This window comes from Schistocerca cancellata, chromosome 12 (assembly GCF_023864275.1).
Source record: "Schistocerca cancellata isolate TAMUIC-IGC-003103 chromosome 12, iqSchCanc2.1, whole genome shotgun sequence".
In the NCBI taxonomy this organism is placed as follows: Eukaryota; Metazoa; Arthropoda; class Insecta; order Orthoptera; family Acrididae; genus Schistocerca; species Schistocerca cancellata.
Window position 1 is genome coordinate 29,217,167 of NC_064637.1, and position 26,799 is coordinate 29,243,965.

Below are 26,799 nucleotides of genomic sequence, written 5' to 3' on the forward strand. Positions count from 1 at the left end.
AGACGCAGAAGAAGAGGTAGTAGCACCATCACCTTGTCGACCCTCCGCCCAAGTTCTCCCTGTGTGCATACGCTACACGGGTCGAGACTGGGTGGAGACTTACGACGAGGTGGCAATGGAACTACGCTACCACCCAACAGTGCAGATGCTGGACAATGAGGCCACTCTGCCCATCCAGCCACGTTCGCAGGAGGATCGAAAGATTCTCTGCGACTGGCTGAATGCGTACCTCATGGAGCCACCTACCTACAGCGGACCAAAGAAGAGGAAACCGCTTCTTAAGGTCCTACTGAGGGGGCTACCGTGGATCATGACGGCGGAATCGGTGCGCAAAGTCCTGTTGCAGCATAACTATGATGCCATAGTTAAGCTGCACAACAGGACGAACAGGAGAAGGCCGCCACTCTTCATCCTGGCTGTCGAGTCGCCCCAGGAAGATTCCAGCCAGGAAGGAGGCAAAGACGTCGGAATCTGCGGGTTAACCACCCTAGCAGGTTTCGACGTGAAGATCGAGCCACTCCCGCCTGACCTCGACACGAAACCGCAGTGTTTCAAGTGTCAGAGGGAGGGCCACGTGGCAAAGCACTGCCGCTTCGAAGCGAAGTGCGCCAAATGCGGTGTTGGTCACGACACCCGCGAGTGCACTTTGCTTCGAGACGACAAGCCAATGTTCGCTGTGGCGGCGACCATGTTGCCAGCTGGCGAGGCTGCCGGGCATTTTCTGCCCACACAGAAGACGGCCGCCGCGAGAAGCCGACAACGAAGAAGAGGAGAAGGAGGAGGAGGCGGAAGCGCGCCAGCGCTGAAACCCCCGAGACGTCGAACAAAGCAGCAGCGCCTCGCCACAACGCGCGGCCGGCCCCCCCACCCGCCAGTGGCAGAGGTGGTGGGGGGGGGGGGGCACTCGCGCGAGCAGGAGGGGCGCCACTCAGCAAGCAGCAGCGGTGTGGGCAACATCGACGCGCTGATGGAGGAAGCGGAGTCACGCTTCCGGATGGCCCTCCACGCGGAGATGGAGGCTGCCTGCCACCTGCTGAGGGAAGCATTGGCTCTCCGCCTTCAATGTGATGGGCCGACGGCACACACCAGCGCGTCCGCGGCCACGCAGACTGAAGACACCACCACAAAGAAGAAGAGGATGGTGATCAACCGCGCCAGCCAGACCACCGACGGCGCCTCAACCATCCCCACAGAAGCCAGCGTGCGTGTCGATGAGGGCACCCAGACGTCGTCCAAACGAGGCGCCCAAACCGAGACGACGGATGCGGTGTCCATCGGCACGCAAACCGAAGTGGCAGCCACGGAGCCCACCAGGTCTCCATGGAAGCTGCACAAAATCGAGACAACAACGAGCAGCAAACCTCTCACTCCGACTTCTCCCTCCCCAGAGGTAGAGGACCTCAGAGTGAGAGAAGAAAGAAAGAGAAGAGAGCGAGAGGCGGAACACGAAGCCGCCCTTGCCCACCGGGAACGACAGCGCCAACTACAATGGCGCCTCCGTCTCGGTAAATAAAGAGAAGGACCGTGACAAGCAGTTCTGGCCGGGTTTTGCAGGTTTTCCTTGGCCACTAAGGTAAATACCGGAACTGTCCCCTACAAACTCCTGCAAATAAATTCCCAATTGGGAGATGTCCACTCCTTTCCCCGCACCCCAGCAACAAATATAATAAAATGTGTCAAAACAGAATAACCAAAAACCCATGGCTGAAAAGAGCCCAACAAGCATGCTCTATAACAGCCCGCCCTTCTCCGTCCGAGAAGGGAATGAAAAGTGCAAAAAAAAAAACAAAAAAAAAACAAAAAAAAAAAAAACGAAACTTTATGCAAACATGTATTATTTTCCTGATTAATCCCTACCTGCCACTGGCTGCAGGTAATCCTGGATACCCGTTTCCTTCCTACTCCTATTCCCCTCCCCTCTCGATAAAAGCTAAACTTGGGTAGAGATCAAATCGTGGAGTATTCATGAGTACAGTGGCCTCACGTAGTGTATGTGGGGAGAAGAACGTTGTGGCATCATTTATGTCCATAATTTTCGAGGCTTGAGACATTCAATATTACAAGCCTTGAAGTGTAATTTTCAGTAAGGCCTAGATGGGTTAAAGAGAAACCTGTACTTAACAAGCTTCTTTAATGATGTTCTCTCCTGTAAAACAGAAGTAAGTTTGGAAGAACTGTTCATTTTTACAAAAACTTTTATTATCATGCCCGTATCTTTGACAGTTTGGCGGCATAAACTTTCATTACTGCGCTGTGTTCCAGTGCTCAAAATGTAACTATATTTTTCCGTTTTCCAAATGAAGGCTGTATTAACAAACACACACACTGCAACCAAAACACGTGATCTGTAGACTGGGACACTCTCGCAGGCTGTCACCAGATCGCACTACGACCTCACAACTTATAATTATGTAATTGTGAGTATTAAAAATGCAGAAGGCATCGAATTAACAAAATCTATCCTTTCATGTTTCTTAATTTGTCAGAGTTTACGGTAAAAAAGCAACAAAACGTGACAGTGTATCGTTTCGTGATTACGTAGCAGAGAAATGAGCTATCGTGTGGGTTTTACTCGGTGTGCTACTGAAGTTAAATGTTTTAATTTGGGAATTTCTAGGGCTGCGTTCAGGCTCACACATTCTCACATATTCTTTGCAAATATTTTATCTCGCTGGATTCTTTTCAAACTTAACAAGAAATAGGACTGCTACCATTTACTATAAAAAACTATTTGAAGCGACGAGTTTACATTTTCCTTCATTGCCAGGCTTCTTACAGTCAGTACATTTGTTGTATGCGCCTTGGCATTTTGATAAAGTCCTCTTGTTGGCAAACAGTACATAGGCTCCTGTTTGGCGTTCCCACCAGGAACCAGCACATTTCGATCATAATATAGCATTTCACTACTTCTGGAAAAGCACAGTGAATAACCCATAAGGTAACAGTTTTATAAATGTGAGAGGAACTCTGACCGTTACCGTTTCACGGCTAACACACTGAATCAAATGTGATCGAGTTTGGTGTGGAGGAAGCTTAAACCGTGAGGAAGACCATAGGCTACTTAAAAAATTAAATGGGTAGGTAGAGGTGCTAACACTCGACAGCAGTGAATCAAGGCAGCAAAAAGTTTGTTCGCAATGCATTCTTTTACGTGGGCTGTTCAAAAAGTAAGGTGACTTTTCCAATTGCGCAGGCAGGTTAGATTCGATTATCGATCTTTTTTTTTGCTATGTCCCGAACATATGTTCACAGTTTCAAACACAGTCTAACATAACAGTCGCGACACTCACTGCTGCAAAAGTTGTTACCGTTTAACAGCTGTTGGAACGACACTAGCGCTCCAAGCGGCAAGAAAGGAGAACTTCAGATGCGTCGTAACCATAGTGTGTGTTTTTCATTCCTTTCCTACGTGATTTAAGAAATATTTGAATTATTTTATTGCCTCCAAGAGTTTGTGTAATATTAGAAGACATAGATGTTTCTAAAAATGGTTCTAAAATAAGCGCAAGTAGGGATAAAACTAATAAATCCAGTGGCAAGTTACAACACGTTCACCAAGAAATACTTGTGACGTTGGATCAAACTGGTGACTGTGGTTTGATGTATTCAGCATACTTCTTGTTTTTGACAGATAGACAGGTTAGACCTGTTTCAGTGTGCTCGGCGATTTTCGATTGTTATAAAAAATTGGTGCACAGAATTTGCAACAAATTTTGTGTGAAAAATGAAATGAATTGCTCTAAAACACTTGGGAAAAAAAAGTTTACAAGTGGTACAAGCTCTTCCAAGATGGCCGAGAAGATGCCAATGACGAACCTCGCTCTGGACGTCTCAGCACATCAACAACAGGTGATAATGTCGAAGATGTGAAGATAATTGTTTTGGAAAATTGTCCAATTACCGTAAGAGAAGTTACTGAGGATGTTGGCATATCGGTCAGATCGTGCCACGCCTTTTTTTTCAGATTTTATGGGCATGAGACGTGTGTCAGCGAAGTTTGTTCCAAAACTTCTCTATTTTGATCGGAAGAACTGTCGCATTAGCATCACTCAGGATCTTTTGAATGACGTCAATGATGATCCTGATTTGCTCAAAAGGAACATAACTGGTGACGAAACGTGGGTTTACGGTTATGACGTCGAAATGAATGCCCAATAATCCCAATGGAAGCATCCCAGATACTCGAGACAATGCACCATGTCAAAGCATCAAATGTCAAAGTTTGGTTCCTTTTTTTTTCTCAATTAATGTGGCGCAGTATATCATGAATATTTGTCTCAAGGTCATACGGTCAGTAAGGAGTATTACCTTGACGTTATGCGCCGTTTGCAAGAAGCAATACCCTAAAAACGTCTGGAATTGTGGGAAAACAATTCATGGCTTTTGCATCACGACAATCATTCCTCAGCCACCATATTCATCGGATATGGCCTTCTGCGACTTTTTCCTGTTCCCAAAACTAAAGATTCCTATGAAAGGATGAAGATTTTCAACAATCGAGGAAATAAAAGCTGCGTCGCTGGTTGTTCTTAAGGGTTTACCGAAAAGTGTTTATCAGAACTGCTTCGAGGATTAGAAGAAGTGTTGGCAGAAGTGTACTGTATCTGAGGTGGATTACTTTGAAGGGGACAACATGAATATTGATGAATGAATAAATTATTTTTCATAAAAATATAAAGTCACCTTACTCTTTGAACACACACAGTAAAATCCGTTGCACAGGCGGTCAGAGCTACTGCAAATTGTAAAGCAGGAAGCTGCAGCTCTAAGGAAGATCTACACAGAAGTCCACGACAGCATATGCTTATCTTTTACGGTTGACATATAATCACTTTTTTGTCTTTTAATTGCACCTGGCGTAGCAAATCCGAAAGACAACACAAAATTGGTGATTGATTTAGAGCCATGAAACGTCTGTTCTAGCAGAGTTTTTTGTATAAATTTTTTATATCTATATTTTAGTATGATATCTAAATATGTACTACATATTTATTAGGCAGTGGGTTGCTGCCGGAAAACTCTCTTCTTTATGTAGCAGTTTAAAGGTAAACAGCTGAACAAACTTCCAACCCATTTATGTCACGACAATTCTGATTAAATCAACCTTCAAATAAATATTGAAATCTATGCATTCATTGTCGAAGTTGTGATGAGATAGACATACAAAGACGTTGTTGAACTTTTAACACTTCGTGCAATGGGGCAGCAGAGGGGAGGGCGCGCTAATCACAACATGTGCTTCTCCGACACTCACTTGAAACCAAATAGTGCATTAAAAAAAAAAAAAAAAAAAAGACAGTACTACCAATCGATGAAGAGCTCTCGGAAATGACTAAATGTTGCACTCTGTTTATGTAGTAATATACGGCTATGCTCTGAACACTAACGGACCAGATTTTCAGACAGTCTGTAGAACAGTATTACTGTGTCAGTGTTCGTACCTTTTCCCTATCATTTGTTAAATAAAATGTCATTAAGAGTTCCTACAACTCAGCTACAATGTATCAGGTATCTGCAAACACTGCTGTCACAAAGCTTCAATGATTAAGATATTGAGCATATTTTGTAAAGTGCTGAACCATACAAAAAAATCACACTTGTCTTATAGTTTTGAACAAAGAGCTACAAATTACATTGTCACAAATTTCCAAGCAACCGGTTGCAAATGGAATTTAAAATTCTTGAACTAGTTTTCAACGCCAACTAGGGGCGCCTTCTTCAGAAGAAACTGTTACCTTACCTAACAATATCACAGGAAGGAACATTAATAGCAGGTAGGCAATAGAACAAAAAATTTTGACAAATTAAATTGCTTAAAAATGTATATGGTTAAAAGTAAATTTGAGCGACATCACTCTAGTCAAAATATTAAAACCACGATTAAAATATTTTCCAGCCATCAATCTGCCGCAGGAGGGGTTACAGAGAAGGGGATTAAGTGACTGCTCACCCAGCCAAACGATCAGCAAGCTCATTACCTGGGATACCCACATGGCCAAGGACCCAAAGGGAGTCAATAGAACAAGCAGCATGGTGAACATCAGCGAGACGGTCATGGATGGCCAAGACCAAGGGATGGCAAGAAAAACACCGGCCAATAGCCTGAAGGCCACTCATTGAGTCCATATATAACAAAATGTGGTTGAGTTGGAACCATGTAATAAAGGTAAGGGCTTGGGAATTGCCACCAATTCCACAGCAAACACCCCACATGTAGTTGGCAGGAGATGATTCTCCATGCCAACAGAGGACGTGAAGGCATATCCCCACACTAGAGCCATTGGGTTAAAAAACAGCAGCATCCCGAAACTCCCATAAAATTTGGCGGAAACAACAACAGAACACCATCGGGGGAACGGAATCTTTCTGACCTCGGTGGAGGTCCATCCAAATCCGGGGCCGTGGAACTAAGCAAATGGGGGTGTTGGGGAGGGAACGTGGGAGTCAGGACAAAGAAGGAAGCTGAAAATCACGTCGAAGAGACGCAAGGTGGAGCCCAACCGGTAAACATCCTTGGTCTGGGAACAGAAGAGAATAGGAAGGGTAAGTGGGAGAGGAACGGACAGCAACTGCTTTAGAAACGAGAAGCTGGGGCTGTTGAACAGAAAGGGGGGGGGGAGGGGAGTGATCCCAGCTTCAACCAGGAGACTATCAACAGGGCTAGTAGGGATGGCACCAGTGGCAAGACATATATCACAATGGTGGACTGGATCCAGGAGGTGCAGTCTGGAAGGAGCAGCCAAACCATAAACTTGACAACCATAGTCCAAGTGAGACAGCAATAAAGCCTGGTAAAAGTGGAGAAGGGTGGAGCGGTCTGCACCCCAAGAGGTGTGGGCAAGCAAGCGAAGGACATTGAGTTTATGGAAACATCCTACCTTCAGAAGTCTGATATGAGCAGCCAAGTGAGCTTGTTGTGGAAAAGAAGACCCAGGAAACGAAACTGTGTGAAAAAGGTAGTCATTGTGCATCGAGGTACATCTCCATATTGGGGTGGATCATAGTATGGCGACAGGAGTGGACCACCCGCGATTCTAAAGGAGAGAATTTAAACCCATGTGAGAGGGTCATTGAAGGCACGCCATATAGCTCCCTTGAGCTGCTGCTCTGCAGAGGCCATTGAAGAGGAACTAACCCAAATGCAGAAATCATCCACATACAGAGCTGGGGTGACCAAAGGACCGGCGGACACTACAAGTCCATCCATAGCAATGAGGAAAAGAAGTACACTCAATACAGAACCCTGTGGGACGCCATTCTCCTGAGTCTGTGTAGAACTAAAAACAATATCAACCCGAACCCTGAACGACCGATGGAACAGGAACTGGCAGTTAAAAATCGGGAGTGGGCCCTGAAGGCCACACTCATGAAGTGTAAGGAAGATGCGAAGGCACCAAGCCTTGTGAAGGCCAAAAAATACTGCACCCAAATGGCGGCGCTGGGAAAAAGCCTGCCAAACTGTGGATTCCAAGTGAAGTAAATGATTGATCAGAGACCGTCCCTATCGAAAGCCAAACAGGTAATGGGACAACAGATCCTGAGATTCGAGGACCCAATTGAGCCGACGGGCTACCATCCATTTAAGTAACTTGATAACGTTTATCAGACTAATTGGCCCATAACTTTCGAAAAACAGGGTGTTCTTACCAGGCTTAAGGACAGGAACCACGATGCAATCCCTCCATTGAGAAGGAAAGTCACCCTGGAGACAAATACAGTTAAAAAAACCGAGAAGATGTTGTCGTTGTGAAGTACAGACGTTTAAGCAATTGGTTATGGATGGAGTCTGGGACAGGGGCTGTATCATCAGAAGAAGAAAGTGCAGAAAAAAGTTCACATTCAGTAAAAGGTTAGTTGTAAGATTTTGACTGACAAGGGGTAAAACATAAGGCAGAAGCTTCGGACTCCTGTTTCTGGTGAAAGAAAGCAGCCGGATAGGAGGTTGATGCTGATACTGTTACAAAATGGGTCGCAAGATGTTCCGCAAGAATCAACGGCTCCATGCAAAGGCCATCTGGGAGGGTAAGGCCTGGGAGGGTAGACTGCCGAAGGCAACATTGGAGATAGTGAAGTGTAGCCCATACCCGTGACATAGGGACAGTAGAACTGAGGGAAGAAACAAAGTATTCCCAACACACCCATTAGCTCCGTTTGGTTAAGTAATGGGCTTTGGCACAAAGGCGTTTGAAGGTAATAAGCTTGACAGCAGATGGGTGCCTCTCAAGATGTTGCAAAGCTCGACAGCAATCATGGATGGCAACTGCAATGGCCGGTCTCCACCACAGTACTTGCTGGCGGCGAAATAGTCTGGATGAGCATGGGATAGCAAGGCTAGCGGCGCGAACAATCGCATCAGACACGTCACAGAGGACGTCATCAATACAACCAGACAAAGAGGGAGCAAGAACGACCTGTGCAGTGTATAGAGGCCAATCGGCGCATTGGAGACACTAACAAGGTAACCTGTCCATCGGGGAACCATAAGGGAGCAAGAGAATGAATGGGAAGTGGTCACTATCGCAAAGTTCGTCGTGTGGCGAACAGTGGAAAGGAGGGAGTGAGAAGAAAGAGAAAGATCAATGGCAGAGAAGGTACCGTGACCGGCACTGTGATGAGTAGTGCAGCCATAATTAAGAAGGCACAAGTCGTGGTCAATGAGAAGACCTTGACTATGTAGAAATGCACTGCCACACGAGTGTTGGTGAGCATTAAAATCCCCAAGGAGGAGGAAGGGAGGAGGAAGTTCCTGAAGAAGAGCAGTTAAGGCAGCAGGTGTAAGAGTCCTGTCAGGAGGGAGATAAAGATTGCAAACTGTGACCTCACAGTCAAGGTGGACCCTAACAGCAACCACTTCCAATGTAGTTTGAAGAGGAAACCACATTATAGCAATGTCCATACAGACCAACGTACAAACACCACCAGAGGCCCAAGGCAGCCGACCCGATTTCGACAGATAGCATGGAACCCACGGAGGGTCAGTGAGTGGTCATCAGTGACATGAGATTTCTGTAGAACCACACGAGTTGCAGAGGGAATAAGGGATTTCAACTCCGGAAGGTGATGGTAATATCCATTACAATTCCACTGGATAACCACAGAATGATGATTCAAATGGGAGGTGAACAGGCTAGAGTCAGTCATGCCACCAGGTCACCACCTGTCACCAACAAGGAGGGGGCGAAATCCATGAACAGCAGGTCAGAGTCAGGTTGCAAAGGTGGGGATGGGACCTCTGGCGACGCCAGAGGCTCCTTGCCCTGGGACTTATGTTTCTTCTTCTTTTCTGTTTGAGATCGAGGAGGGCTGTGTGGCAAAAAGAAGCCAGCTGCAGCAAGATCTGGAACAGAAAGAGATGGGCGACCTGGGGATCCACAGACCATGGTTCTTGTGGTCGTCATGTGGCAGCAGATCTCTGGACTGGAAGGTGCTGGGAAGGGGGATCCTGGGAGGGGCGTCCTTTACCGGCAGACGCCAAAGCAATGGGACACTTCTATGGCTGGGGAGGGGGAGCGGCATCTGGAGGGGTGGGTGTGGGAGTCTCAGGGGAGGAGGAGAGGGGTTTCCGACGGGGGAGGAAGTGGGAGGAAGGGGTTACAATGTAACTAAAGCATAGCTTTACGTCATGGACACAGGATGAAGACTTGCATTCTTGTTATAAGCCTCAGTGTAGGGGCTTATACTCATGTATCTTCTTTACCTTCTTAAGAACTGGGCAATCCAGTGAGCGTGGAGAATGATTGCCATGACAATTAACACACACGGAAGGAGACGGGGGGGGGGGGGGGGGGGGCACGAATGCCCTCATGGGGTGGACGTCCAGTAACCACAGAAAGGGGCCTGGGAACAGTGGGAAGACATGTGGCCAAAACGCAAGCACTTAAACATCTCATAGGTGATGGGATGTACGGCTTCATGTCACATTGATAAATCATAATCTTGACTTTCTCAGGGAGGGTATCCCCTTCAAAGGCCAGGATAAAAGCATCAGTACCAATGCAATTGTCCTTCAGACCCATCTGAACAAAATGAACACCCCGCCATCAAGATTGTCCCTAAGTTCATCAGTTTGAAGTGAGGTCTCTGTGAAAAATTACACATTGAACCATATTCAAAGACTGGTGGGGGGTAATGGATACAGTAATTGTGTCGAGATGGTTACAGGAATGAAGGGCTGCAGACTGGGAAGCTGAAGCAGTTTTGATCAACAACAGACCCAACTGCATCTTGCTCAAGGTCCACTTCACCAAACTTGTCAATGTGTTCCACAAAAAATAAAGGTTTGGTTTTGGTGAAAGCATCCCCATCAGTCCTGGTGCAAACCATATAGCAGGTCAAAGGTTTCACCCCTAGCCAGTGAGCCTGACCCTCCTCCCAGGGGGTAACCATGGAAGGGAAGGCCGGAGGGGCAGAAGTAGCAGCACTAAAAGAATCATTTCCACGCAAAGTGAAGGCCGTAGAATAACGGCCTGAGTTCTGGACCCATATGCGTATCATTCGCGTAGTGTCCACTGTGATACCACCAACTCCGATCACGGGCTCTCCCTACGGGCACCACCCAGTCACAGCAAGGGCCGTCTGGCACAGCGGCCATTGCTGGGAGCTCCAATGCTGCAGAATGACAAGCAACCACACTTAGGCTTACATGAGGAGGGCACAGCTCAGGTATCAGAAGTGTGCTCGCTGTGTTTTCAGAGGGCTCAACCAAAAGGGTACACAGCGACCCCACCACATGGGCTGGCTACCATGCTGGCTATGCAACCTAGCTAGACAATGACATGAAGGAAACGGTAGAGGAACTAGGAGGGCACACATCGGAGCCACTAGGTAAGGTGCTCTTCCCCAAATGGCTCACACTACGGAAGAGAAATTTAGTAATGGAGGTCAAACCCCAGACGGGGGCCAGAGAATGCCAAAAGGATGAGGTAATTATGCAACAAAACCAAACTGCAAAGCCAACATAACCAGGAGGATAGCGGGGACAACATAAAAATGGACATCAAGAGGTGGAGTGGTGAGGGCGAAGGGGAAGGAGCAAGGACAGGAAGGAAGGGAAAGGAAATGAAACACAGTCCAGCAAAGGAAGGAAGGCTGGGATAGCTCTGGGCCCCCGGAGCAGATAGGGGGAGGGGTGGGTGGGGGGGGGGGATAGTCAGGCAGTGGAAAAAACCGCTGCAATTCCACTGGAGGAAGACATCGTGAGACTGGGAAGGCATGGAACGTTCAATGAGACTGTTTACGCCTCAGGTTCACCTGCTGCCACCAACTTATTCCCTTAGCAGTCTATACCCATTGTGTCTGAGGTTCCGGTGAGATCTAGGTCCTCAGCAAACGACAGAATCTCCACCCCATCCTCAGATGCAGAGCTTGTCAGTAACGGTGGTGTGGGTGCTACCGCAATTTATTTGGTCTTAGGGGGTCTTCTATTTGGATTTTCTCGCTTCTCCTTGGGTTTCTCTGGCTGGGAGGGCTTCACTGATTTCGTCTCTGGGACTGAGGATGATCATGAAGGTCTACAACAAGCTGCTTGTGGGCACTACAGCCACTGGCGGGCGTCATCTTTCCCATTAGCAGAAACCTGGGAAGGGAGTGACCCAAGGAACCCCTTCCTAGAGAGAGGAGCTGAAGAAGACTTGCGCTTCTGTAGCTGAAAAGTGGGGACTGGTGTCCCCAACGGTTCAGGGGAGTGCTCCCGAGGTACGTGGTGCGAGAGCAACAAGGGGGCAAGTACCCCCCACCATCAAGGGGGCAGGTGTAGCCTTCTGGCTGTGATAGCCAACTGCAATTCGCAAAACTGGTGGCGCCACAACTGTTCTCGTAGCGGTGGTGTATGAGGAGGTCATAGCCACAGGATGTAGGTGCTCATATTTTCTCTTAGCCTCACTGTAGGTCAGTCGGTCCAGGGTCTTGTATTCCATGACTTTCCACTCTTTCCATAAAATCCTGCAGTCTGGCGAGCAAGGTGAATGATGCTCTCCGCAGTTGACACAGATGGGAGGCGGGGCACATTGATTATTGGGATGTGATAGACGTCCACAATCCCGACATGTGATGCTGGAAGTACAGTGGGAAGACATATGGCTGAACTTCCAGCACCTGAAGCACCACAACCGGGGAGGGATATATGGGTTGACATGACGGCGGTAGACCATCACCTTGTTCTTTTCGGGTAAGGTGTCACCCTCGAAGGCCAAGATGAAGGCACCGGTGGCAACCTCATTATCCCTCGGACCCTGATGAACGCACCACACGAAATGAACACCTCGCCACTCGAAATTTGTGTGCAGCTCGTTGTTAGACTGCAAAAGAAGGCCCCTGTGGAAGATAATACCTTGAACCACATTTATGCTCGTACACATACGAGCTTAAATGTGGTTCAAGGTATTATCTTCCACAGGGGCCTTCTTTGAGCATGATGGTAACATAAACATCCTCCAACTTGTTACAAGTGAGTAATAGCTGTTACTGGGCAGAGGATGCTGTTTTTGTCAAGACGGACCCAGATCACATTTTAGACAAGCCCTCTACCTCCCCAAATACGCTGCAAAAAACTGTGGCTTCATCAAAACAAAGGAGTCCCCATCAGTTCTTGTACATACAAGGTACTGGGGTGAATAAGGTTTGTTGCCATCCTTAGCCTGGCATTCCACCCATAATGTGGCCAGGGAGGGGAATGATTTAGGGTCATACTTTCTTGCATTGTACTGCGACTTGGAGGGCGTAGAAATTGCTGGTGTTTGATCACCAGCAAATGATGACGTGGTACACTTCATCGCTTGTCATCCGCCCTGATGCCACCCACTCCAACCAGGGGCCCTCCCCACAGGTGCCACCCAGCTGCAGCAAAGGCCACCTGGCAGCACGGCCACTGCCGGGAGTCCTGATGCCCCAGGATGACTGGCATACATCGGGAGTTAACAGCACAGGCATCATCAGCAGAGCGATCACTATGTTGTCAGGGGCCTACAACCAAAAGGGTACATGGCAGCCCCACCACAATGGTCTGGATACTGTGCTGGATATGAGGTGCAAAGAAGTCCACAGTCATCGTCGGCGCAAAAAGGGACACTGCGCAGTGCATTGTGGAAAACGCACCCAGGAAGACATCCTAGCCCAAGAGATGGAGAATGAGCTGGACTGCAGTGGGACGACGAGAAAGTGAGCTAAAGATCTCAAGGCACAATAGACATGATACACCATGTAAGGCAGCCTTCCCCAATTGGCCCACTGTTCAGGAAAATTTTGAAATATGGAGGTCAGTCCCTACAGGGGACCATCACATAAAGGCCAAAATGTGAGAGACTCCTTTTAGTTGCCTCTTACAACAGGCAGGAATACCTCGGGCCTATTCTAATCCCCAGACCCGCAGAGAGGGGGATACATATTGGCACAAGTCGGTAGTCTTCATGACTATGACAGCATGTTTCCAACAGCTGCCAGCCACAACATTCAAACAGCTGCTATGTATATGATCAGTGAACATGTGTCTGGTACTAATTAATAGAGGATTTAACATTATCAATGAAAGATGAACATATTACTGGCCCATTGTGGTCATGTACAATTCCAACTGCCCAATGAGGTAGGAGAAACAAAAGATAATGTGACACTAACACACCCAATGAGACATCGTCATGCTACTAGATGGCTGAAGCTGCTGGCAGGTGTAAACAGAAGAATACATATACTCATAACTTTGAGAACTCAGTTTATCTTTATTATACTGTAGGTCTCTGATGTTGCTGACAGTCATACTACAGGAAATGTCATCTAGCTGAATTTATTACATTTTTCATTACAATGAAATTTCTTGATATCTTAGGGGGTCTCTGGTGTGGCGAAAACTACATCAAAAACCTTAAAACTTGTATACCTCTTATTGTTCATTTTGCTGAACAAGTGTGCCAGGAATGCAGCATAACTAAAAACAAACACTAACACATGCACAAATGCACCTGCACATACCTCAAAAACGATGAAAACTTTTGCATCTTTGTCACAAAATTTAGACCTATCATGGCTTATGGTGACCATGTGGAAAAAGTATATTGCATATCAGTAGCTAAGAAATTGTGGAATTATTTATAACAGGCGTGGGCATCTCAAAACCAAATATGAACAGAATCTGAGGAGGCAAGGTAGGGACAATATCTATGATTACACCCAAAATGACCCATGTACGGTTTCAGTTTCTCCTCGACTGCACAGCTTTTTCTATTTGGTGAATGTTGTGTTTTTTACTTTGGCTGTCTATTTTCTGTTGTGAGGATAAAGTTCCCCTCACATAACGTAGAAGTTTTCTAGTGTGAATTTTCGTTTTGAGATAGTGAAATTAATATACAAGAGAACAAAATACATACATGGAGGAAATCAAGAAGGCAAAAGGGAACACAGATATCTGAAAAATGGGACTGTCAGCAACTGCAGTATGATGAGCAGGAATGATCAGATTAAAAATCCAAACAGAAGAAGACCATGTGTCCAAGGGAAATATAAATGCTGCTATTAAGAAAATTTAACAGACCTTTGCAGAAAATAGAAGCACCTGTATAAATATTAAGAAAACTATCAGAAGCAAGCAAACAGGGCAAGAGTGATAGGTGTACAAAGGAAAGAAACAACAAAACAATGTCTAGGACAGGGAAGATGAGGAGTCAAGACCTGCTATACTGTAAGAATAATTTGACAGAGGACTGAAAAGCCTAAGATGAAACAAGGCACACAGACTGGGTGACATCCTGAAGATATACTGAGATGCTTGGGAAACAGGCATTAACAAAATGAGAACACCTGGCATCCAAGATACATGAGACATGCAAAGTATTAGCTTCAAAAACACAACAAAACCATTCACCTGATATGCAAGGTATGAGATACCCAGAATAGCCTCTGACTTCAAGGAGAAAGTAATAAGTTGTTAAAATAATTTAAGGGACTGCAGAAGGGTGATCTCAATAGCCACCAATATTTCAACAGAAGAACACACTATCATTCACCAGGCACAACTGCAGCAAGTAAACACTGTGTAAGGGAATCTAAAACCTCTGTTTGTGGACAAATTCTGGTACGATAGCAAAGGCAACACATTATACACACTAGTGTATCACACAATCAAATATAACAACAAAACTATCAATTATTGATAATGTAATGTAAATGGATAAACAAAATAAAATCCACGTGCACTTGCAAAGGTTTAACTGTTGGAACCAGTGGCTCCTCCTCCTAGCAGAAGAGTTGAAGGGGGAGGAAGAGGGGTGAAGGAAAAAGACTTGAGAGGTTTAAGGAAAAGGGCTACTTGTTCAGGAAAGTCCCCCAGAACCCCAGGTCAGGGGGGACTTACAAGATGGGATGTGACGGGAAGATTGATTTTTGGGGACTGCAGTGGATGAGATTTGAAAACCTGAGAGCTTAAATGTAGAAGACAGGGTAATATGCAAGACAGAGATTACTACTGAAATACTGTGTATGAGTTAATAAGAGTAAAAACTGTTATTGTATGTAACAGAGGTGGGCCGGGGATGGGAAAAATAGACATGGCAGAAAATGAGAGTTGTACAAAACTAAAATGGAGTGAAGAAAGGAGTAGTTACTGTGAAGAAATGCTGAAATGGAAGCAATTAACATAAATTAAGACCAGGTAGTTGGCAAGAACAAGGGACATGTTGTTGCACCAGTTCTCACCTGTGGAGTTCTGAGAAACTGGGATAAGTATCCAGATGACACCTGTAATGAAACAGTCACCGAGATAATGACTGTCTTTTAGAGAATCCTCTGCTACAGGATATTGCATGCTGCTGGTATACACCCTCTACTAATGTCCCTTCATGATGATTAACAACTGGACGGTACTTATGCTGACATAAAAGGCCAAACAGTGTTTACATAACAGCTGGTATATGACGTGTCATTTCATAGGTGGCTCTCCCTTTGATGGTACATGTTATGCCAGTTACAGGGCTGGAATAGGTGGTGGTAGGATGGTGTATAGGGCAAGTCTTGCAGTGGTGACAGCCACATGGATAGGAGCCATAGGGTAGGGAGAAGGGTGCGGAAGGAGCATAGCATCTGACAGGAATGTTGCAGAAATTGGGAGGGCAACAAAAAGCTATTCAATGTGTGGTGGGCAAATTCCCAGACTGAATGGATCTCATTTCAGGGTATGATTATGGGAAATCATAGGTCCTTGGGGCGGAGGGTGCGTCTTTCCTAGGATCCATAAGCCCCTGGTTTGGTTTTGATACATTCATCACGTCATTGCCGTATGGACTCATGGTGAGGCTGACCTGTTAAAATTTCTGGACACTCTAAATACCTTCTCCCAATTAAATTTCACATAGTCCGACCCTGAGTCCCATGTCAGTTTTCTTGATGATGATCTAGTCCTCACTGAAGACGAGTTACACACTTCTGTCCACATTAAACCTACTAACAAACTACAGTACATACATTTTGACAGTTGCCGTCTTTCCAGTGCCAAATGTTTGCTCCCACACAGGCTTTGTATCTGAGGGAAATGTATTTGTTTGGATGCAGACTCTTTACAACAATACAACATTCTCATCTCAGCCTTCACTGAACTTGATTACCCCAACAGCCTAGTTCCAAAACAGATTTTCTGGACCATCACATCCAATCCTGGTACTACTGCTTCCTCCAAAAATAAACCTTAGAGCACACCACTTGACACCCTTTTTTTTTTTTGTGGTTTTAGGGCGCACAACTTCAATGGTCATTAGCGCCCTGACAACATTAAGAATGCACCGCGAGGCACAAGTTTAAAACAACAACTAAAAGGGAAAACACGATAAAAGACAGACTGACAGGCATAGGATTAAAAAACAGCATCATCAAACATCCTTAGAGAGGTTGGCCAAATTGATAAAACGAAGAACACGAGCAACTGCTCGTGGGTCATCTGCTAAAATGGCATCGAAAGTACTTGGCAGGTGAAGATCTAGACGCAGTGTGTTAAAATCTGGACAGGACATTAAAATGTGTCGAACCGTCAGCAAGTGCCCACATGGGCAGAACGGCGCCGGCGCAGCCGTCAGCAGATGGCGATGGCTGAACCGGCAGTGTCCAATTCTTAACCGGGCCAAAACTACCTCCTCCCGCCGAGAAGGGCGTGAGGAGGACGTCCAAGCCACGGGAAGAGGTTTTATGGCCCGAAGCTTGTTGTCTGTAAGTGCAGCCCAATCGGCATGCCACAGCGATAAAATGCGCTGACAAATGACCCTGCTAAAATCTGACGAAGGGACACAACAAGAAGCTGTCCGAGGCTGGAAGACTGCAGCCTTGGCCGCGGCATCTGCAGCTTCGTTCCCAGGGATACCAACATGGCCAGGAACCCACATAAAGCTAACCGGAGAACCGACGTCCACCAGCTGCTGAAGAGAGCGTTGGATCCGGTGTACAAAAGGGTGAACCGGGTACGGATCACTGAGGCTCTGGATGGCGCTCAGGGAATCGGAGCAGATGACATAAGCAGAATGTCGGTGGCGGCAGATGTAAAGAACAGCCTGGTAGAGGGCAAAGAGCTCAGCTGTGAAGACCGAACAATGGCCATGGAGCCGGTATTTGAAACTTTGTGCCCCGACAATAAAGGAACATCTGACCCCGTCATTGGTCTTAGAGCCATCTGTATAAATGAAAGTCATGTTGATGAACTTCGAACGAAGTTCCAAAAAACGGGAGTGGTAGACCGAACTGGGGGTAACCTCTTTCGGGAGCGAGCTGAGGTCAAGGTGAACGCGGACCTGAGCCTGGAGCCATGGTGGCGTGTGGCTGTCGCCCACTCGAAAGGTTGCAGGGAGTGAAAAATTAAGGTGTTGAAGGAGGCGACGAAAGCGAACTCCAGGGCGTAGCAGGGCAGAGACATACAACCCGTATTGACGGTCGAGAGAGTCGTCAAAAAAGGAACGATAAGACGGATGGTCGGGCATTGACAGTAGCCGACAGGCATACCGACAAAGCAGTATATCGCGCCGGTAGGTGAGTGGCAATTCGCCAGCGTCAGCATGAAGACTCTCTACGGGACTAGTATAAAATGCTCCGATCGCAAGTCGTAAACCCCGATGTTGTATGGAGTTGAGGCGGCGTAAGATGGATGGCTGTGCAGAGGAGTATACGAAGCTCCCATAATCCAGCTTGGAGCGGACGATCGACCGATATAGACGAAGTAGGACGGTTCGATCCGCTCCCCACGACATACCACTGAGAACACGGAGGACATTTAAAGAACGGGTACAACGGGCGGCCAATTATGACACATGTGGAGACCAGCTAAGTTTCCTGTCAAATGTAAGGCCTAAAAATTTGGTTGTCTCCACGATTGGTAGAGCAACGGGACCGAGTCGTAAGGACGGTGGGAGAAACTCTTTGTAGCGCCAGAAGTTAATACAGACCGTCTTCTCGGCAGAAAAACGGAAGCCATTGGCGACACTCCAGGAGGAAAGACGGTCAAGAGAACGCTGAAGACAGCGCTCCAGGACACGTGTACACTGCGCGCTGCAATAGATGGTAAAATCGTCCACGAAAAGGGAGCCTGATACATCAGCTGGGAGGCAATCCATTATTGGATTGATCGCGATGGCGAAGAGAGCGACGCTCAAAACTGAGCCCTGTGGCACCCCATTCTCCTGGCGAAAGGTGTCTGACAGGACAGAACCCACACGTACCCTGAACTGTCGATCCATTAAAAAGGAACGAATAAAAAGAGGGAGGCGACCGCGAAGGCCCCATGTATGCATGGTGCGGAGAATGCCCGCCCTCCATCAGGTGTCGTAAGCCTTCTCCAAATCAAAGAACACAGCCGCGGTCGGGCGCTTCCGCAAGAAGTTATTCATAATGAAGGTCGACAAGGTAACCAGATGGTCAACAGCAGAGCGGCGCCTACGAAAGCCACATTGTACATTGGTAAGTAGGCGTCGAGACTCGAGCAGCCAAACCAATCGAGAGTTAACCATTCGCTCCATCACTTCACAGACACAGCTGGTAAGCGAGATAGGTCGATAACTGGAAGGCAAGTGCTTGTCCTTCCCCGGCTTAGGAATCGGGACAACAATAGACTCGCGCCAGCATGCGGGAACATGTCCCTCAATCCAGATGCGATTGTATGTACGAAGAAGAAAACCTTTACCCGCAGGAGAAAGGTTCTTCAGCATCTGAATATGAATATAATCAGGCCCTGGAGCGGAGGACCGTGATCGGCCAAGTGCGTTTTCGAGTTCCCACATGGTGAATGGGGCATTATAAATTTCACAATTCGAGGAGCGGAAGTGAGGTGGCCTAGCCTCCTCTGCCTGTTTGCGGGGGAGGAAGGCAGGGTGGTAATGAGCGGAGCTCGAAACCTCTGCGAAAAAGCGGCCGAAGGCATTGGAGACAGCCTCAGGGGCCACAAGGACGTCATTCGCGACCTTCAAGCCAGAAACTGGTGAGTGGTTCTTAGTGCCAGATAGCCGGCCAGGCTACCCCAGACAACAGAAGAAGGAGTAAAACTGTTGAAAGTGCTTGTGAAAGCAGCCCAGCTGGCTTTCTTGCTTTCTTTAATAATACGACGACACTGAGCACGTAATCGTTTATAATTGATACAATTCGCCACTGTAGGGTGGCGTTTAAAGGTGCGTAAAGCACGTCGACGCGCACGTAAAGCGTCTCTACATGCTGCGGACCACCAGGGGACCGGTACGCGACGTGGAGAAGAAGTAGGGTGAGGGATGGAATATTCAGCAGCAGCGAGAATGACTTCCGTGAGGTGGGCGACCTGACGATCGCAGCTTGGGAAGGTTTGATCCTGAAAGGTCGCCCTGGAAGAGAAGAGCCCTCAGTCTGCCTTGGAGATGGTCCAACTAGAGGAGCACGGAGAGGGGGTATGCTGCAGGAGATGGATAACACACGGGAAGTGGTCGCTCGAATATGTATCAGAAAGTGCATACCACTCGAACCGGCGTGCAAGTTGGGGACTACATATAGAGAGGTCTAAATGGGAATAGGTGTGAGATGTGTCCGAAAGAAAAGTAGGGGCGCCAGTATTGAGGCAGACAAGATTGAGCTGGTTGAAAAGGTCTGCTAACAAGGAGCCCCTCGGGCAGGATGCTGGAGAGCCCCAAAGGGGATGGTGGGCATTGAAGTCTCCAGTTAACAAAAATAGTGCAGGTAGCTGAGAAATAAGTTGCATCATGTCTGCCCTGGTAACGGCAGATGACGATGGAGTGTAAACGGTACAAAAGGAAAACGTAAAAGTGGTGAGAGTAATGCGGATGGAAACTGCCTGCAGGCCGGTGTGCAACGTGATGGGATCGTAGTAAATATCATCCCGGACCAGCAACATAACCCCTCCATGAGCTGGGATACCTACCATAGGGGGTAGGTCAAAACGCACAGAGGTGTAGTGTGCCAAGGCAATTTGATCGCATGGGCGTAGCTTCGTTTCCTGGAGGGCTACGACGAGCGGACGGTGCAAGCGGAGCAGCAACTTCAAGTCCTCTCGGTTGGAGCGAATGCTGCGAATATTCCAGTGAATAAGTGCCATCGTAAGAAAAGGAAGATGAAAGAAGGGGTCACCTCGAAGGCCGCTGAGGGCCTGGCTTCGAGCGAGCACTGCCGCCGCTATCAGTAGGCGGACAGTCATCGTCCATTGGGTCGATAGGTTCATCGGCCATCTCGGGAGGATGGCCGGGAGGGGGAGCTTCCTCCGCCGGTGAACGGCCAGATGTTCGGCTACCAGCGGTGCGGCCAGGCGAAACGGATGACGGCCTGGGGCGGCAACCGCTGGGTGGCGCAGGAGAAGAAATGCGCCGTGGCGGAGAAGGAGAACTGTGCTTCCTATGAGCCTTTTTGGAAGGACGTTTGGTGGAAGTACCGGTCGAAGGCTGGGAGGTCGAGGTACGTAGGAAGTCTGCACGGGATGGTTCCTTCTTGAAGGCCCGTGCATCTGACTTCGGGGTCTTCGTCTTAGCAGAAGCTTATGAAGGGGCTGGTGTCTGTGGGGTGATAGGAGGAAGAGGAGACGTCGACCGCGCGATCTTAGCACTGGCCGAACGAACGACCATGGTGCTGAAGGTCAGATCGCATGTCTGGGTTGCTACCACCCTGGTAGTCCGAGGAGAGGCGAGGACAGTACTGTATTTCCCCGCTGGGAGCAGCGTGGGCTTCCTACTAGCCAATAGCTTGCGAGCAGCCGAGGTGGACACTTTCTCTTTGACCCGAATTTCTTGGATACAGCGTTCTTCCTTATAGACAGGACAGTCGCGGGAGGATGCGGCATGGTCACCCTGACAGTTCACACAACGAGGAGACGGAGGTGGACAGTCACCCTCATGGGCATCCCTGCCACAAGTGACACATTTAGCCGCATTGGAACAAGACTGTCGAGTGTGATTGAAACGCTGACACTGGTAGCAGCGCGTAGGTGTCGGGACATAGGGGCGAACAGAAATAACCTCGTAGCCCGCCTTGATGCGCGATGGCAGCTTAACACTATCGAAGGTCAAGAAAAGTGTCCGGGTCGGTACAAGGTCATTGTTTGATCTTTTTCATGACTCTATGGACAGCCGTCACGCCCTGCTCAGCGAGGAAAGATTGAATCTCCTCGTCAGTCAATCCGTCGAGGGAGCTAGTGTAGACTACACCACGAGACAAATTCAAAGTTCGGTGGGCCTCCACCCGGACAGGGAACGTGTACAGGAGGGTGGCCCGAAGCAGTTTTTGTGCCTGAAAGGCACCCTCAGTTTCTAGTAATAAGGTGCCATTACGCAACCTGGTACAAGATTTGACAGATCCAGCTATGGCATCTACGCCCTTCTGGATAACGAAAGGGTTGACAGAGGAAAAATCCTTGCCGTCCTCAGATCGAGAAACGACGAGGAACTGTGGGGCAGGCGGTAGTACTTTTGTCACTGGTGGCTGGTCACGTTTCCGTTTTTGGGTCGAAGTCGAGAGAGATGGAGTAGAATCCATTGCGGAGAAATCCCCCATGATTGCCAGCGTCTCCGATGGCGCGCTCCTTCCTTGTGGGGACCCTCTCAGAGGGCACTCCCGCCTTAGGTGAATGTTTACACCTCAGATCACACCTCCCGAGAAACAGACGGAGGGACCAATCGGCATGGTCAGAAGGTATCAGCTCAGGCAATCATCCCTCCCCGGGCCTGGCCTTTACCAGGGGGTACGCACGTGTCTTACATGTCTACCCAGGGCGGGGACTTACGCGTTACCCCGTCACCGGCTACGCATGCGAACGCGTGGGTCGGCATTCAGGCACGCACAGGGAGGAAGGAAGAAGAGGAAAAAGAAGAGAGAGGGAGAAAGAGGACAGACTGTCTCAAACGCCGAGGCGGAGACCAGAGAAGACAAGGAGAAGAAGGCAATGAGAAGGCAAGGAGAAGAAGGCAACGAGAAGGCAAGGAGAAGAAGGCATTGAGAAGGCAACGAGAAGTCAAGGAAAAGAGTAAGGAAGACAGTGAGTTGGAGAAGAGCAAAGAAAGGAACCAACAAAAGGAAGGAAGAAACGAGAAGTGAAAAACCAAAAAGACCACAATAATAAGGTCGAGGAACCGTCCGTCTCCGGACGCAGGCACTAACTACCCCCGTGAGGGGGATGGACTCATTTTAGTCGCCTCTTACGACAGGCAGGAATACCTCGGGCCTATTCTAATCCCCGGACCTGCAGGGGGGACACACAAAAGTAACAACGTCTTGTGAAATTGCATTCTAGGGACCATCATGTTCGTGTGGTTCATTTATAGTAACACAGGCATACCAGGCAGCTACAATGCGACCACTGCTAGGTTAATGATGCTAGCAGTGGAAATCAAAATATCACAGTAATGAAGGCTAAATAACATTGTATATTGGCATTATCGTTTCACTTACTTTTCTGTAAGAGTGGAATGGAAATGAAGTCCCATGCTTCTTTACAGAGTGTAGGGGAACGATGCGGGAGACCCGCACCGCCTTACTAGGCAAGGTCGTAATGGAGGTGGTTTGCTGTTGCCTTCCTCCGACCGTAATGGGGATGAATGATGATGATGAAGACGACACAACAAAACCCAGTCATCTCGAGGCAGGAAAAATCCCTGACCTCGCCGGTAATCGAAACCGGGACCCCGTGCTTGGGAAGCGAGAACGCTACTGCGAGACCACGAGGGGCGGGGTCTGTAAGAGTAACAATTTTTAATTATTTAACTTTAAATAACTATGACTTCTGACTTCACTGCTATACAGAAACTATATTTGTTTTCTATGCACTTTATCAAGGATGCATGTCAAACAGTCCAAGAATTCAAGAGAAATCAAAGAATTATTTCGATAATTCAGCATTTGCAGCATAATACAGCATTTGCTATGGTCATCTCTGAGGACACAGAGCTTTATAGGGATTATTTTATTTTAATACTCATTTTTTATCATAGGTCAGTTCCAATGACTTCTATGAATGATCATTCACCACCTTATACACAATTATATTTTTATGACATCGATGCTGCTCTTTGCTATAGACTGAATGAAAAATCATCATACTGATGTTATACTAAAATTCCTGTTGAATTATAACACACCAATCCTGTTGTCCATTCTTTCACTGTGATAAAAGATTTTTGTGCAAGAGTGCAGAATGAAAATTTTTTGATAAAGCTTAGGCAATCATTTACACTACTTAATTTAAAAGAGGGTTGCTTCTTGCCCATATTTTAATCATTTTAAGTGAAATCTATAAAGTAGTATACATTTGTGATATTGTTGATGTCCTATGTGCAGAAACTCCTTATATTCAAACACACTGTAAACTATGTGTGTATGTTGCAAAAGATTTGCTGCATCAACCATATGGTGCACTTAAGCAAAATCCTGTGTGTATGAGAGATGACAAATACACAAAAAATTTCCTAATTATTTTTATCAAATCACATGACAAATTATTGTGCAAGTATTCAAGGCTAAAATAATTGAATTAATTGAGACATTGGTGACAAAATATATCCAATATCCATTGTACAGAGGGTGTCTTAGTGGTATTAGCATTAATGTTTGAGGACAATCGCTTGACAGTAGTTATTTTGTACCATAGAATCCATACTTCCTAACTTTGATTACCATTTGAATGTTGAAGTTTACATGCCAGTTTAAAGGGTTAAATACATTTATAAATACATATATAAAAGATATGGTAGTACAGCTATAGAAGTAGGGGATGAAAGAACACATTGTAATAAAGAAGTTCAGATTGGTTAAGTACCCAAATTGGAGAAAGGCCATTAAGTTGGATCAATGTAAGCAACAGTTTTTTTTAAGTATCTTCATATTTGCATTAAATTAAACTGATTTTTTGTCACATGTTTAACAATATACTGACATGTCTCTGCACTATGGTTGGGTAAATGCTGAAGATAATATGTAAGTGGAGGGTATGCAGTGGTGATAAAATGATTACATGCATGTATGTTATTTACCAAAATGATGTTGATTTCTCAGTTATACTGAAATTATTCACATTTGTGCTCCTAAATCATTTGAAGATGTTACAACTTTCAATGGAATTTTTACAGTACCGTTGTGACGTCACGCACGTCAGAAGTAGTTTTTTGTTATGAAGTATTATTTGGTCTTCGTCATGAAGCCTTTGACACATTTTGCTATTGGCTGGCGCTTTTATGTGCAGTATATTTTGTTTTTGTAAATGTCGCGTTAACTTTGCAACGTAAGTTTTATTTATTTACGGTTTTCCTCTTGTTTCTGTTTCATTGCTGCAGTATTATTCTCCAGTAGCTGAAAACAGTAATATTCTTTTAAAGAGTATCAGTTGATACCAGTCAAAGCTATAAATATTCCATTGTTTTCCCGGTTTTCTCCTGAATGAAAAAATTCCCGGGTTTTTGCCTGGTGTCCCAGGGCGTATACACCATAAACAAAAGATTATATATTTAAAAAATATGCGTTTCTGAATGTAGGAAGCAGCAGTAGCTGGAACAGAGACATTAACAAAATGTCTATTGTATGGAAGAGCGTGTAGCGAGCTAGATTCTGAAAAAAGGTATCAGTTAGTAATAATGCGTTCACACGTACTGTGTGAACAAGACTGCCTAATGTATGTTCATGCAAACATGTAAATTTTTCCTGTATTATTCCTGCTCACGACTTAACAGGGATTCCTGAATACCTCTGTTCCGTCACACTCCTCTTCCCACTCTCTAAATAATTTCAAAGAATAGAAATTGCGTCAACTCGTACAGTGTATTGAGATATTGCAACGAGTGTAGCCTCTGCCCTAGGAGCGATTACACTGACCAGAGCGCAATTTTGTGAATGAAATCACGGTGTGTTGGCACCATTGGGTATGCTGTAATGTTGCAATGACTGTTGCCTGGCACGACTCTCTAGCAGTCCTCAAATTCACCAGGTCAACATTTAGTGAACGAAATTATACTCTCTTGGCACATTGTAAGTTGAGTATGTGGGCAGCGTATCTTGGTGCCGATATAGCGCTTCCTGGAGGCATACGGCGAAAGCTTACATTCGTCTTGTTGGGCAAAAACTGATTAATTCATTCCACGCATAATTGAAAATTGTAAATTAATTAAGTTTTTAATCTTGTGAAAGTAAACACAATCTTCAGAATGAGCCCAAGAACCGAAGCTGCTTATGAAGTTGTTTGGACCTACAGCTTACTTTGCAATAAAGTCCTAGAAAATATACCCTATAGCTAAAAACGTAGTTAAGTTTAATATTATATTCTTCCCGAACTACAAGTAATTTTTTATGACGAGAATGTTCTAGTTCTTATTACCTTCACTGACTAATTCTGTTAGTTTCTGGGTGTAGAGGGCTACGCAGATAGATTGGTGTAAATCTCATGTTTATCACTGTTGTTCACACCAACATCATGGACGCTGGTGTTCCTTCATTAATGTGGAACTGAATTTTATCTTTGGGTAGCGGAGATTTATATACTCCTCTCGAGAAGTTCATATCCAACTGCAGCAGTTTACAAACAGCTATATAATTTTATATCCATTCTTTTCAGCAGACTGAATTTACCAGTAGCACAAAGACTATCTTATATCACAATTCCGGTGGAGGGGCATATTTACTTATGTTCTGGACTGGAATGGATAATCAGAAACAGCTGACAGGTATTATGATATAAGGTACTCCGCTTAAAAAGTCTATCATTAGAGTAAGATCTACAGAATACCACGTATTTCTTGATGTGATTGGTATGTTTCGAAAATTGGACGAAGTATTTATACAATCCACTGTATCAGTAGTAGTAGTAGTGACGTAGAAACTTTTGTTAAAGATGTTTCGCATGACAGAAATGCCTATCAGAATCACTGTGTTGCAGGAATTCCGGATTACTGATATTCAGACCACTTTAGTGCAACGGTGCGTGTTTGGAATAAAAACTGCCTGATTACCATTAGTGATTTGCTTTTAAAGGAAAGGCAAATGTAAATGTAAATTGTTTCTGCTAATGACAGTGAGTTAAAAAAGTAAAGCAAACTGTCAAAATATACTTTTATGGGGATAATCACGATAACATACGTCGGACTACTTGCAACAACTTGTTCAATTAGCGATATTGCCAGTCATCCCGAAATATTGCCGTTTATTGCAGCAACACTTATGAAACATCATTGCGGCCATACGTTGCTGTAAAATTTTGCCCGTTTAAAGACACCTCAGTACGGTGTGGGCGTTGGCTAACGCAGAAAGCACAGAGCGAGCTACGCCACTGAAGATATGCGAAAGTAGCAGAGCCATCTGTGTGTGCCAAGGCATATTACATTGCGGGCATGGGCGTGG

At 46.2% G+C, this 26,799-nt stretch overlaps 1 protein-coding gene across 1 annotated transcript in view; it reads left to right on the top strand.

The window, feature by feature from the left end:
- The first annotated feature begins 967 nt into the window (after positions 1-967).
- The window catches only part of LOC126109843 (keratin, type I cytoskeletal 9-like), a 72,152-nt gene continuing 46,320 nt past the window's right edge, over positions 968-26,799 (top strand). The window contains exon 1 of the mRNA XM_049914901.1: positions 968-1,314. Coding sequence (XP_049770858.1) covers positions 968-1,314 — 347 coding nt within the window. The remainder of the gene's footprint in view (positions 1,315-26,799) is intronic.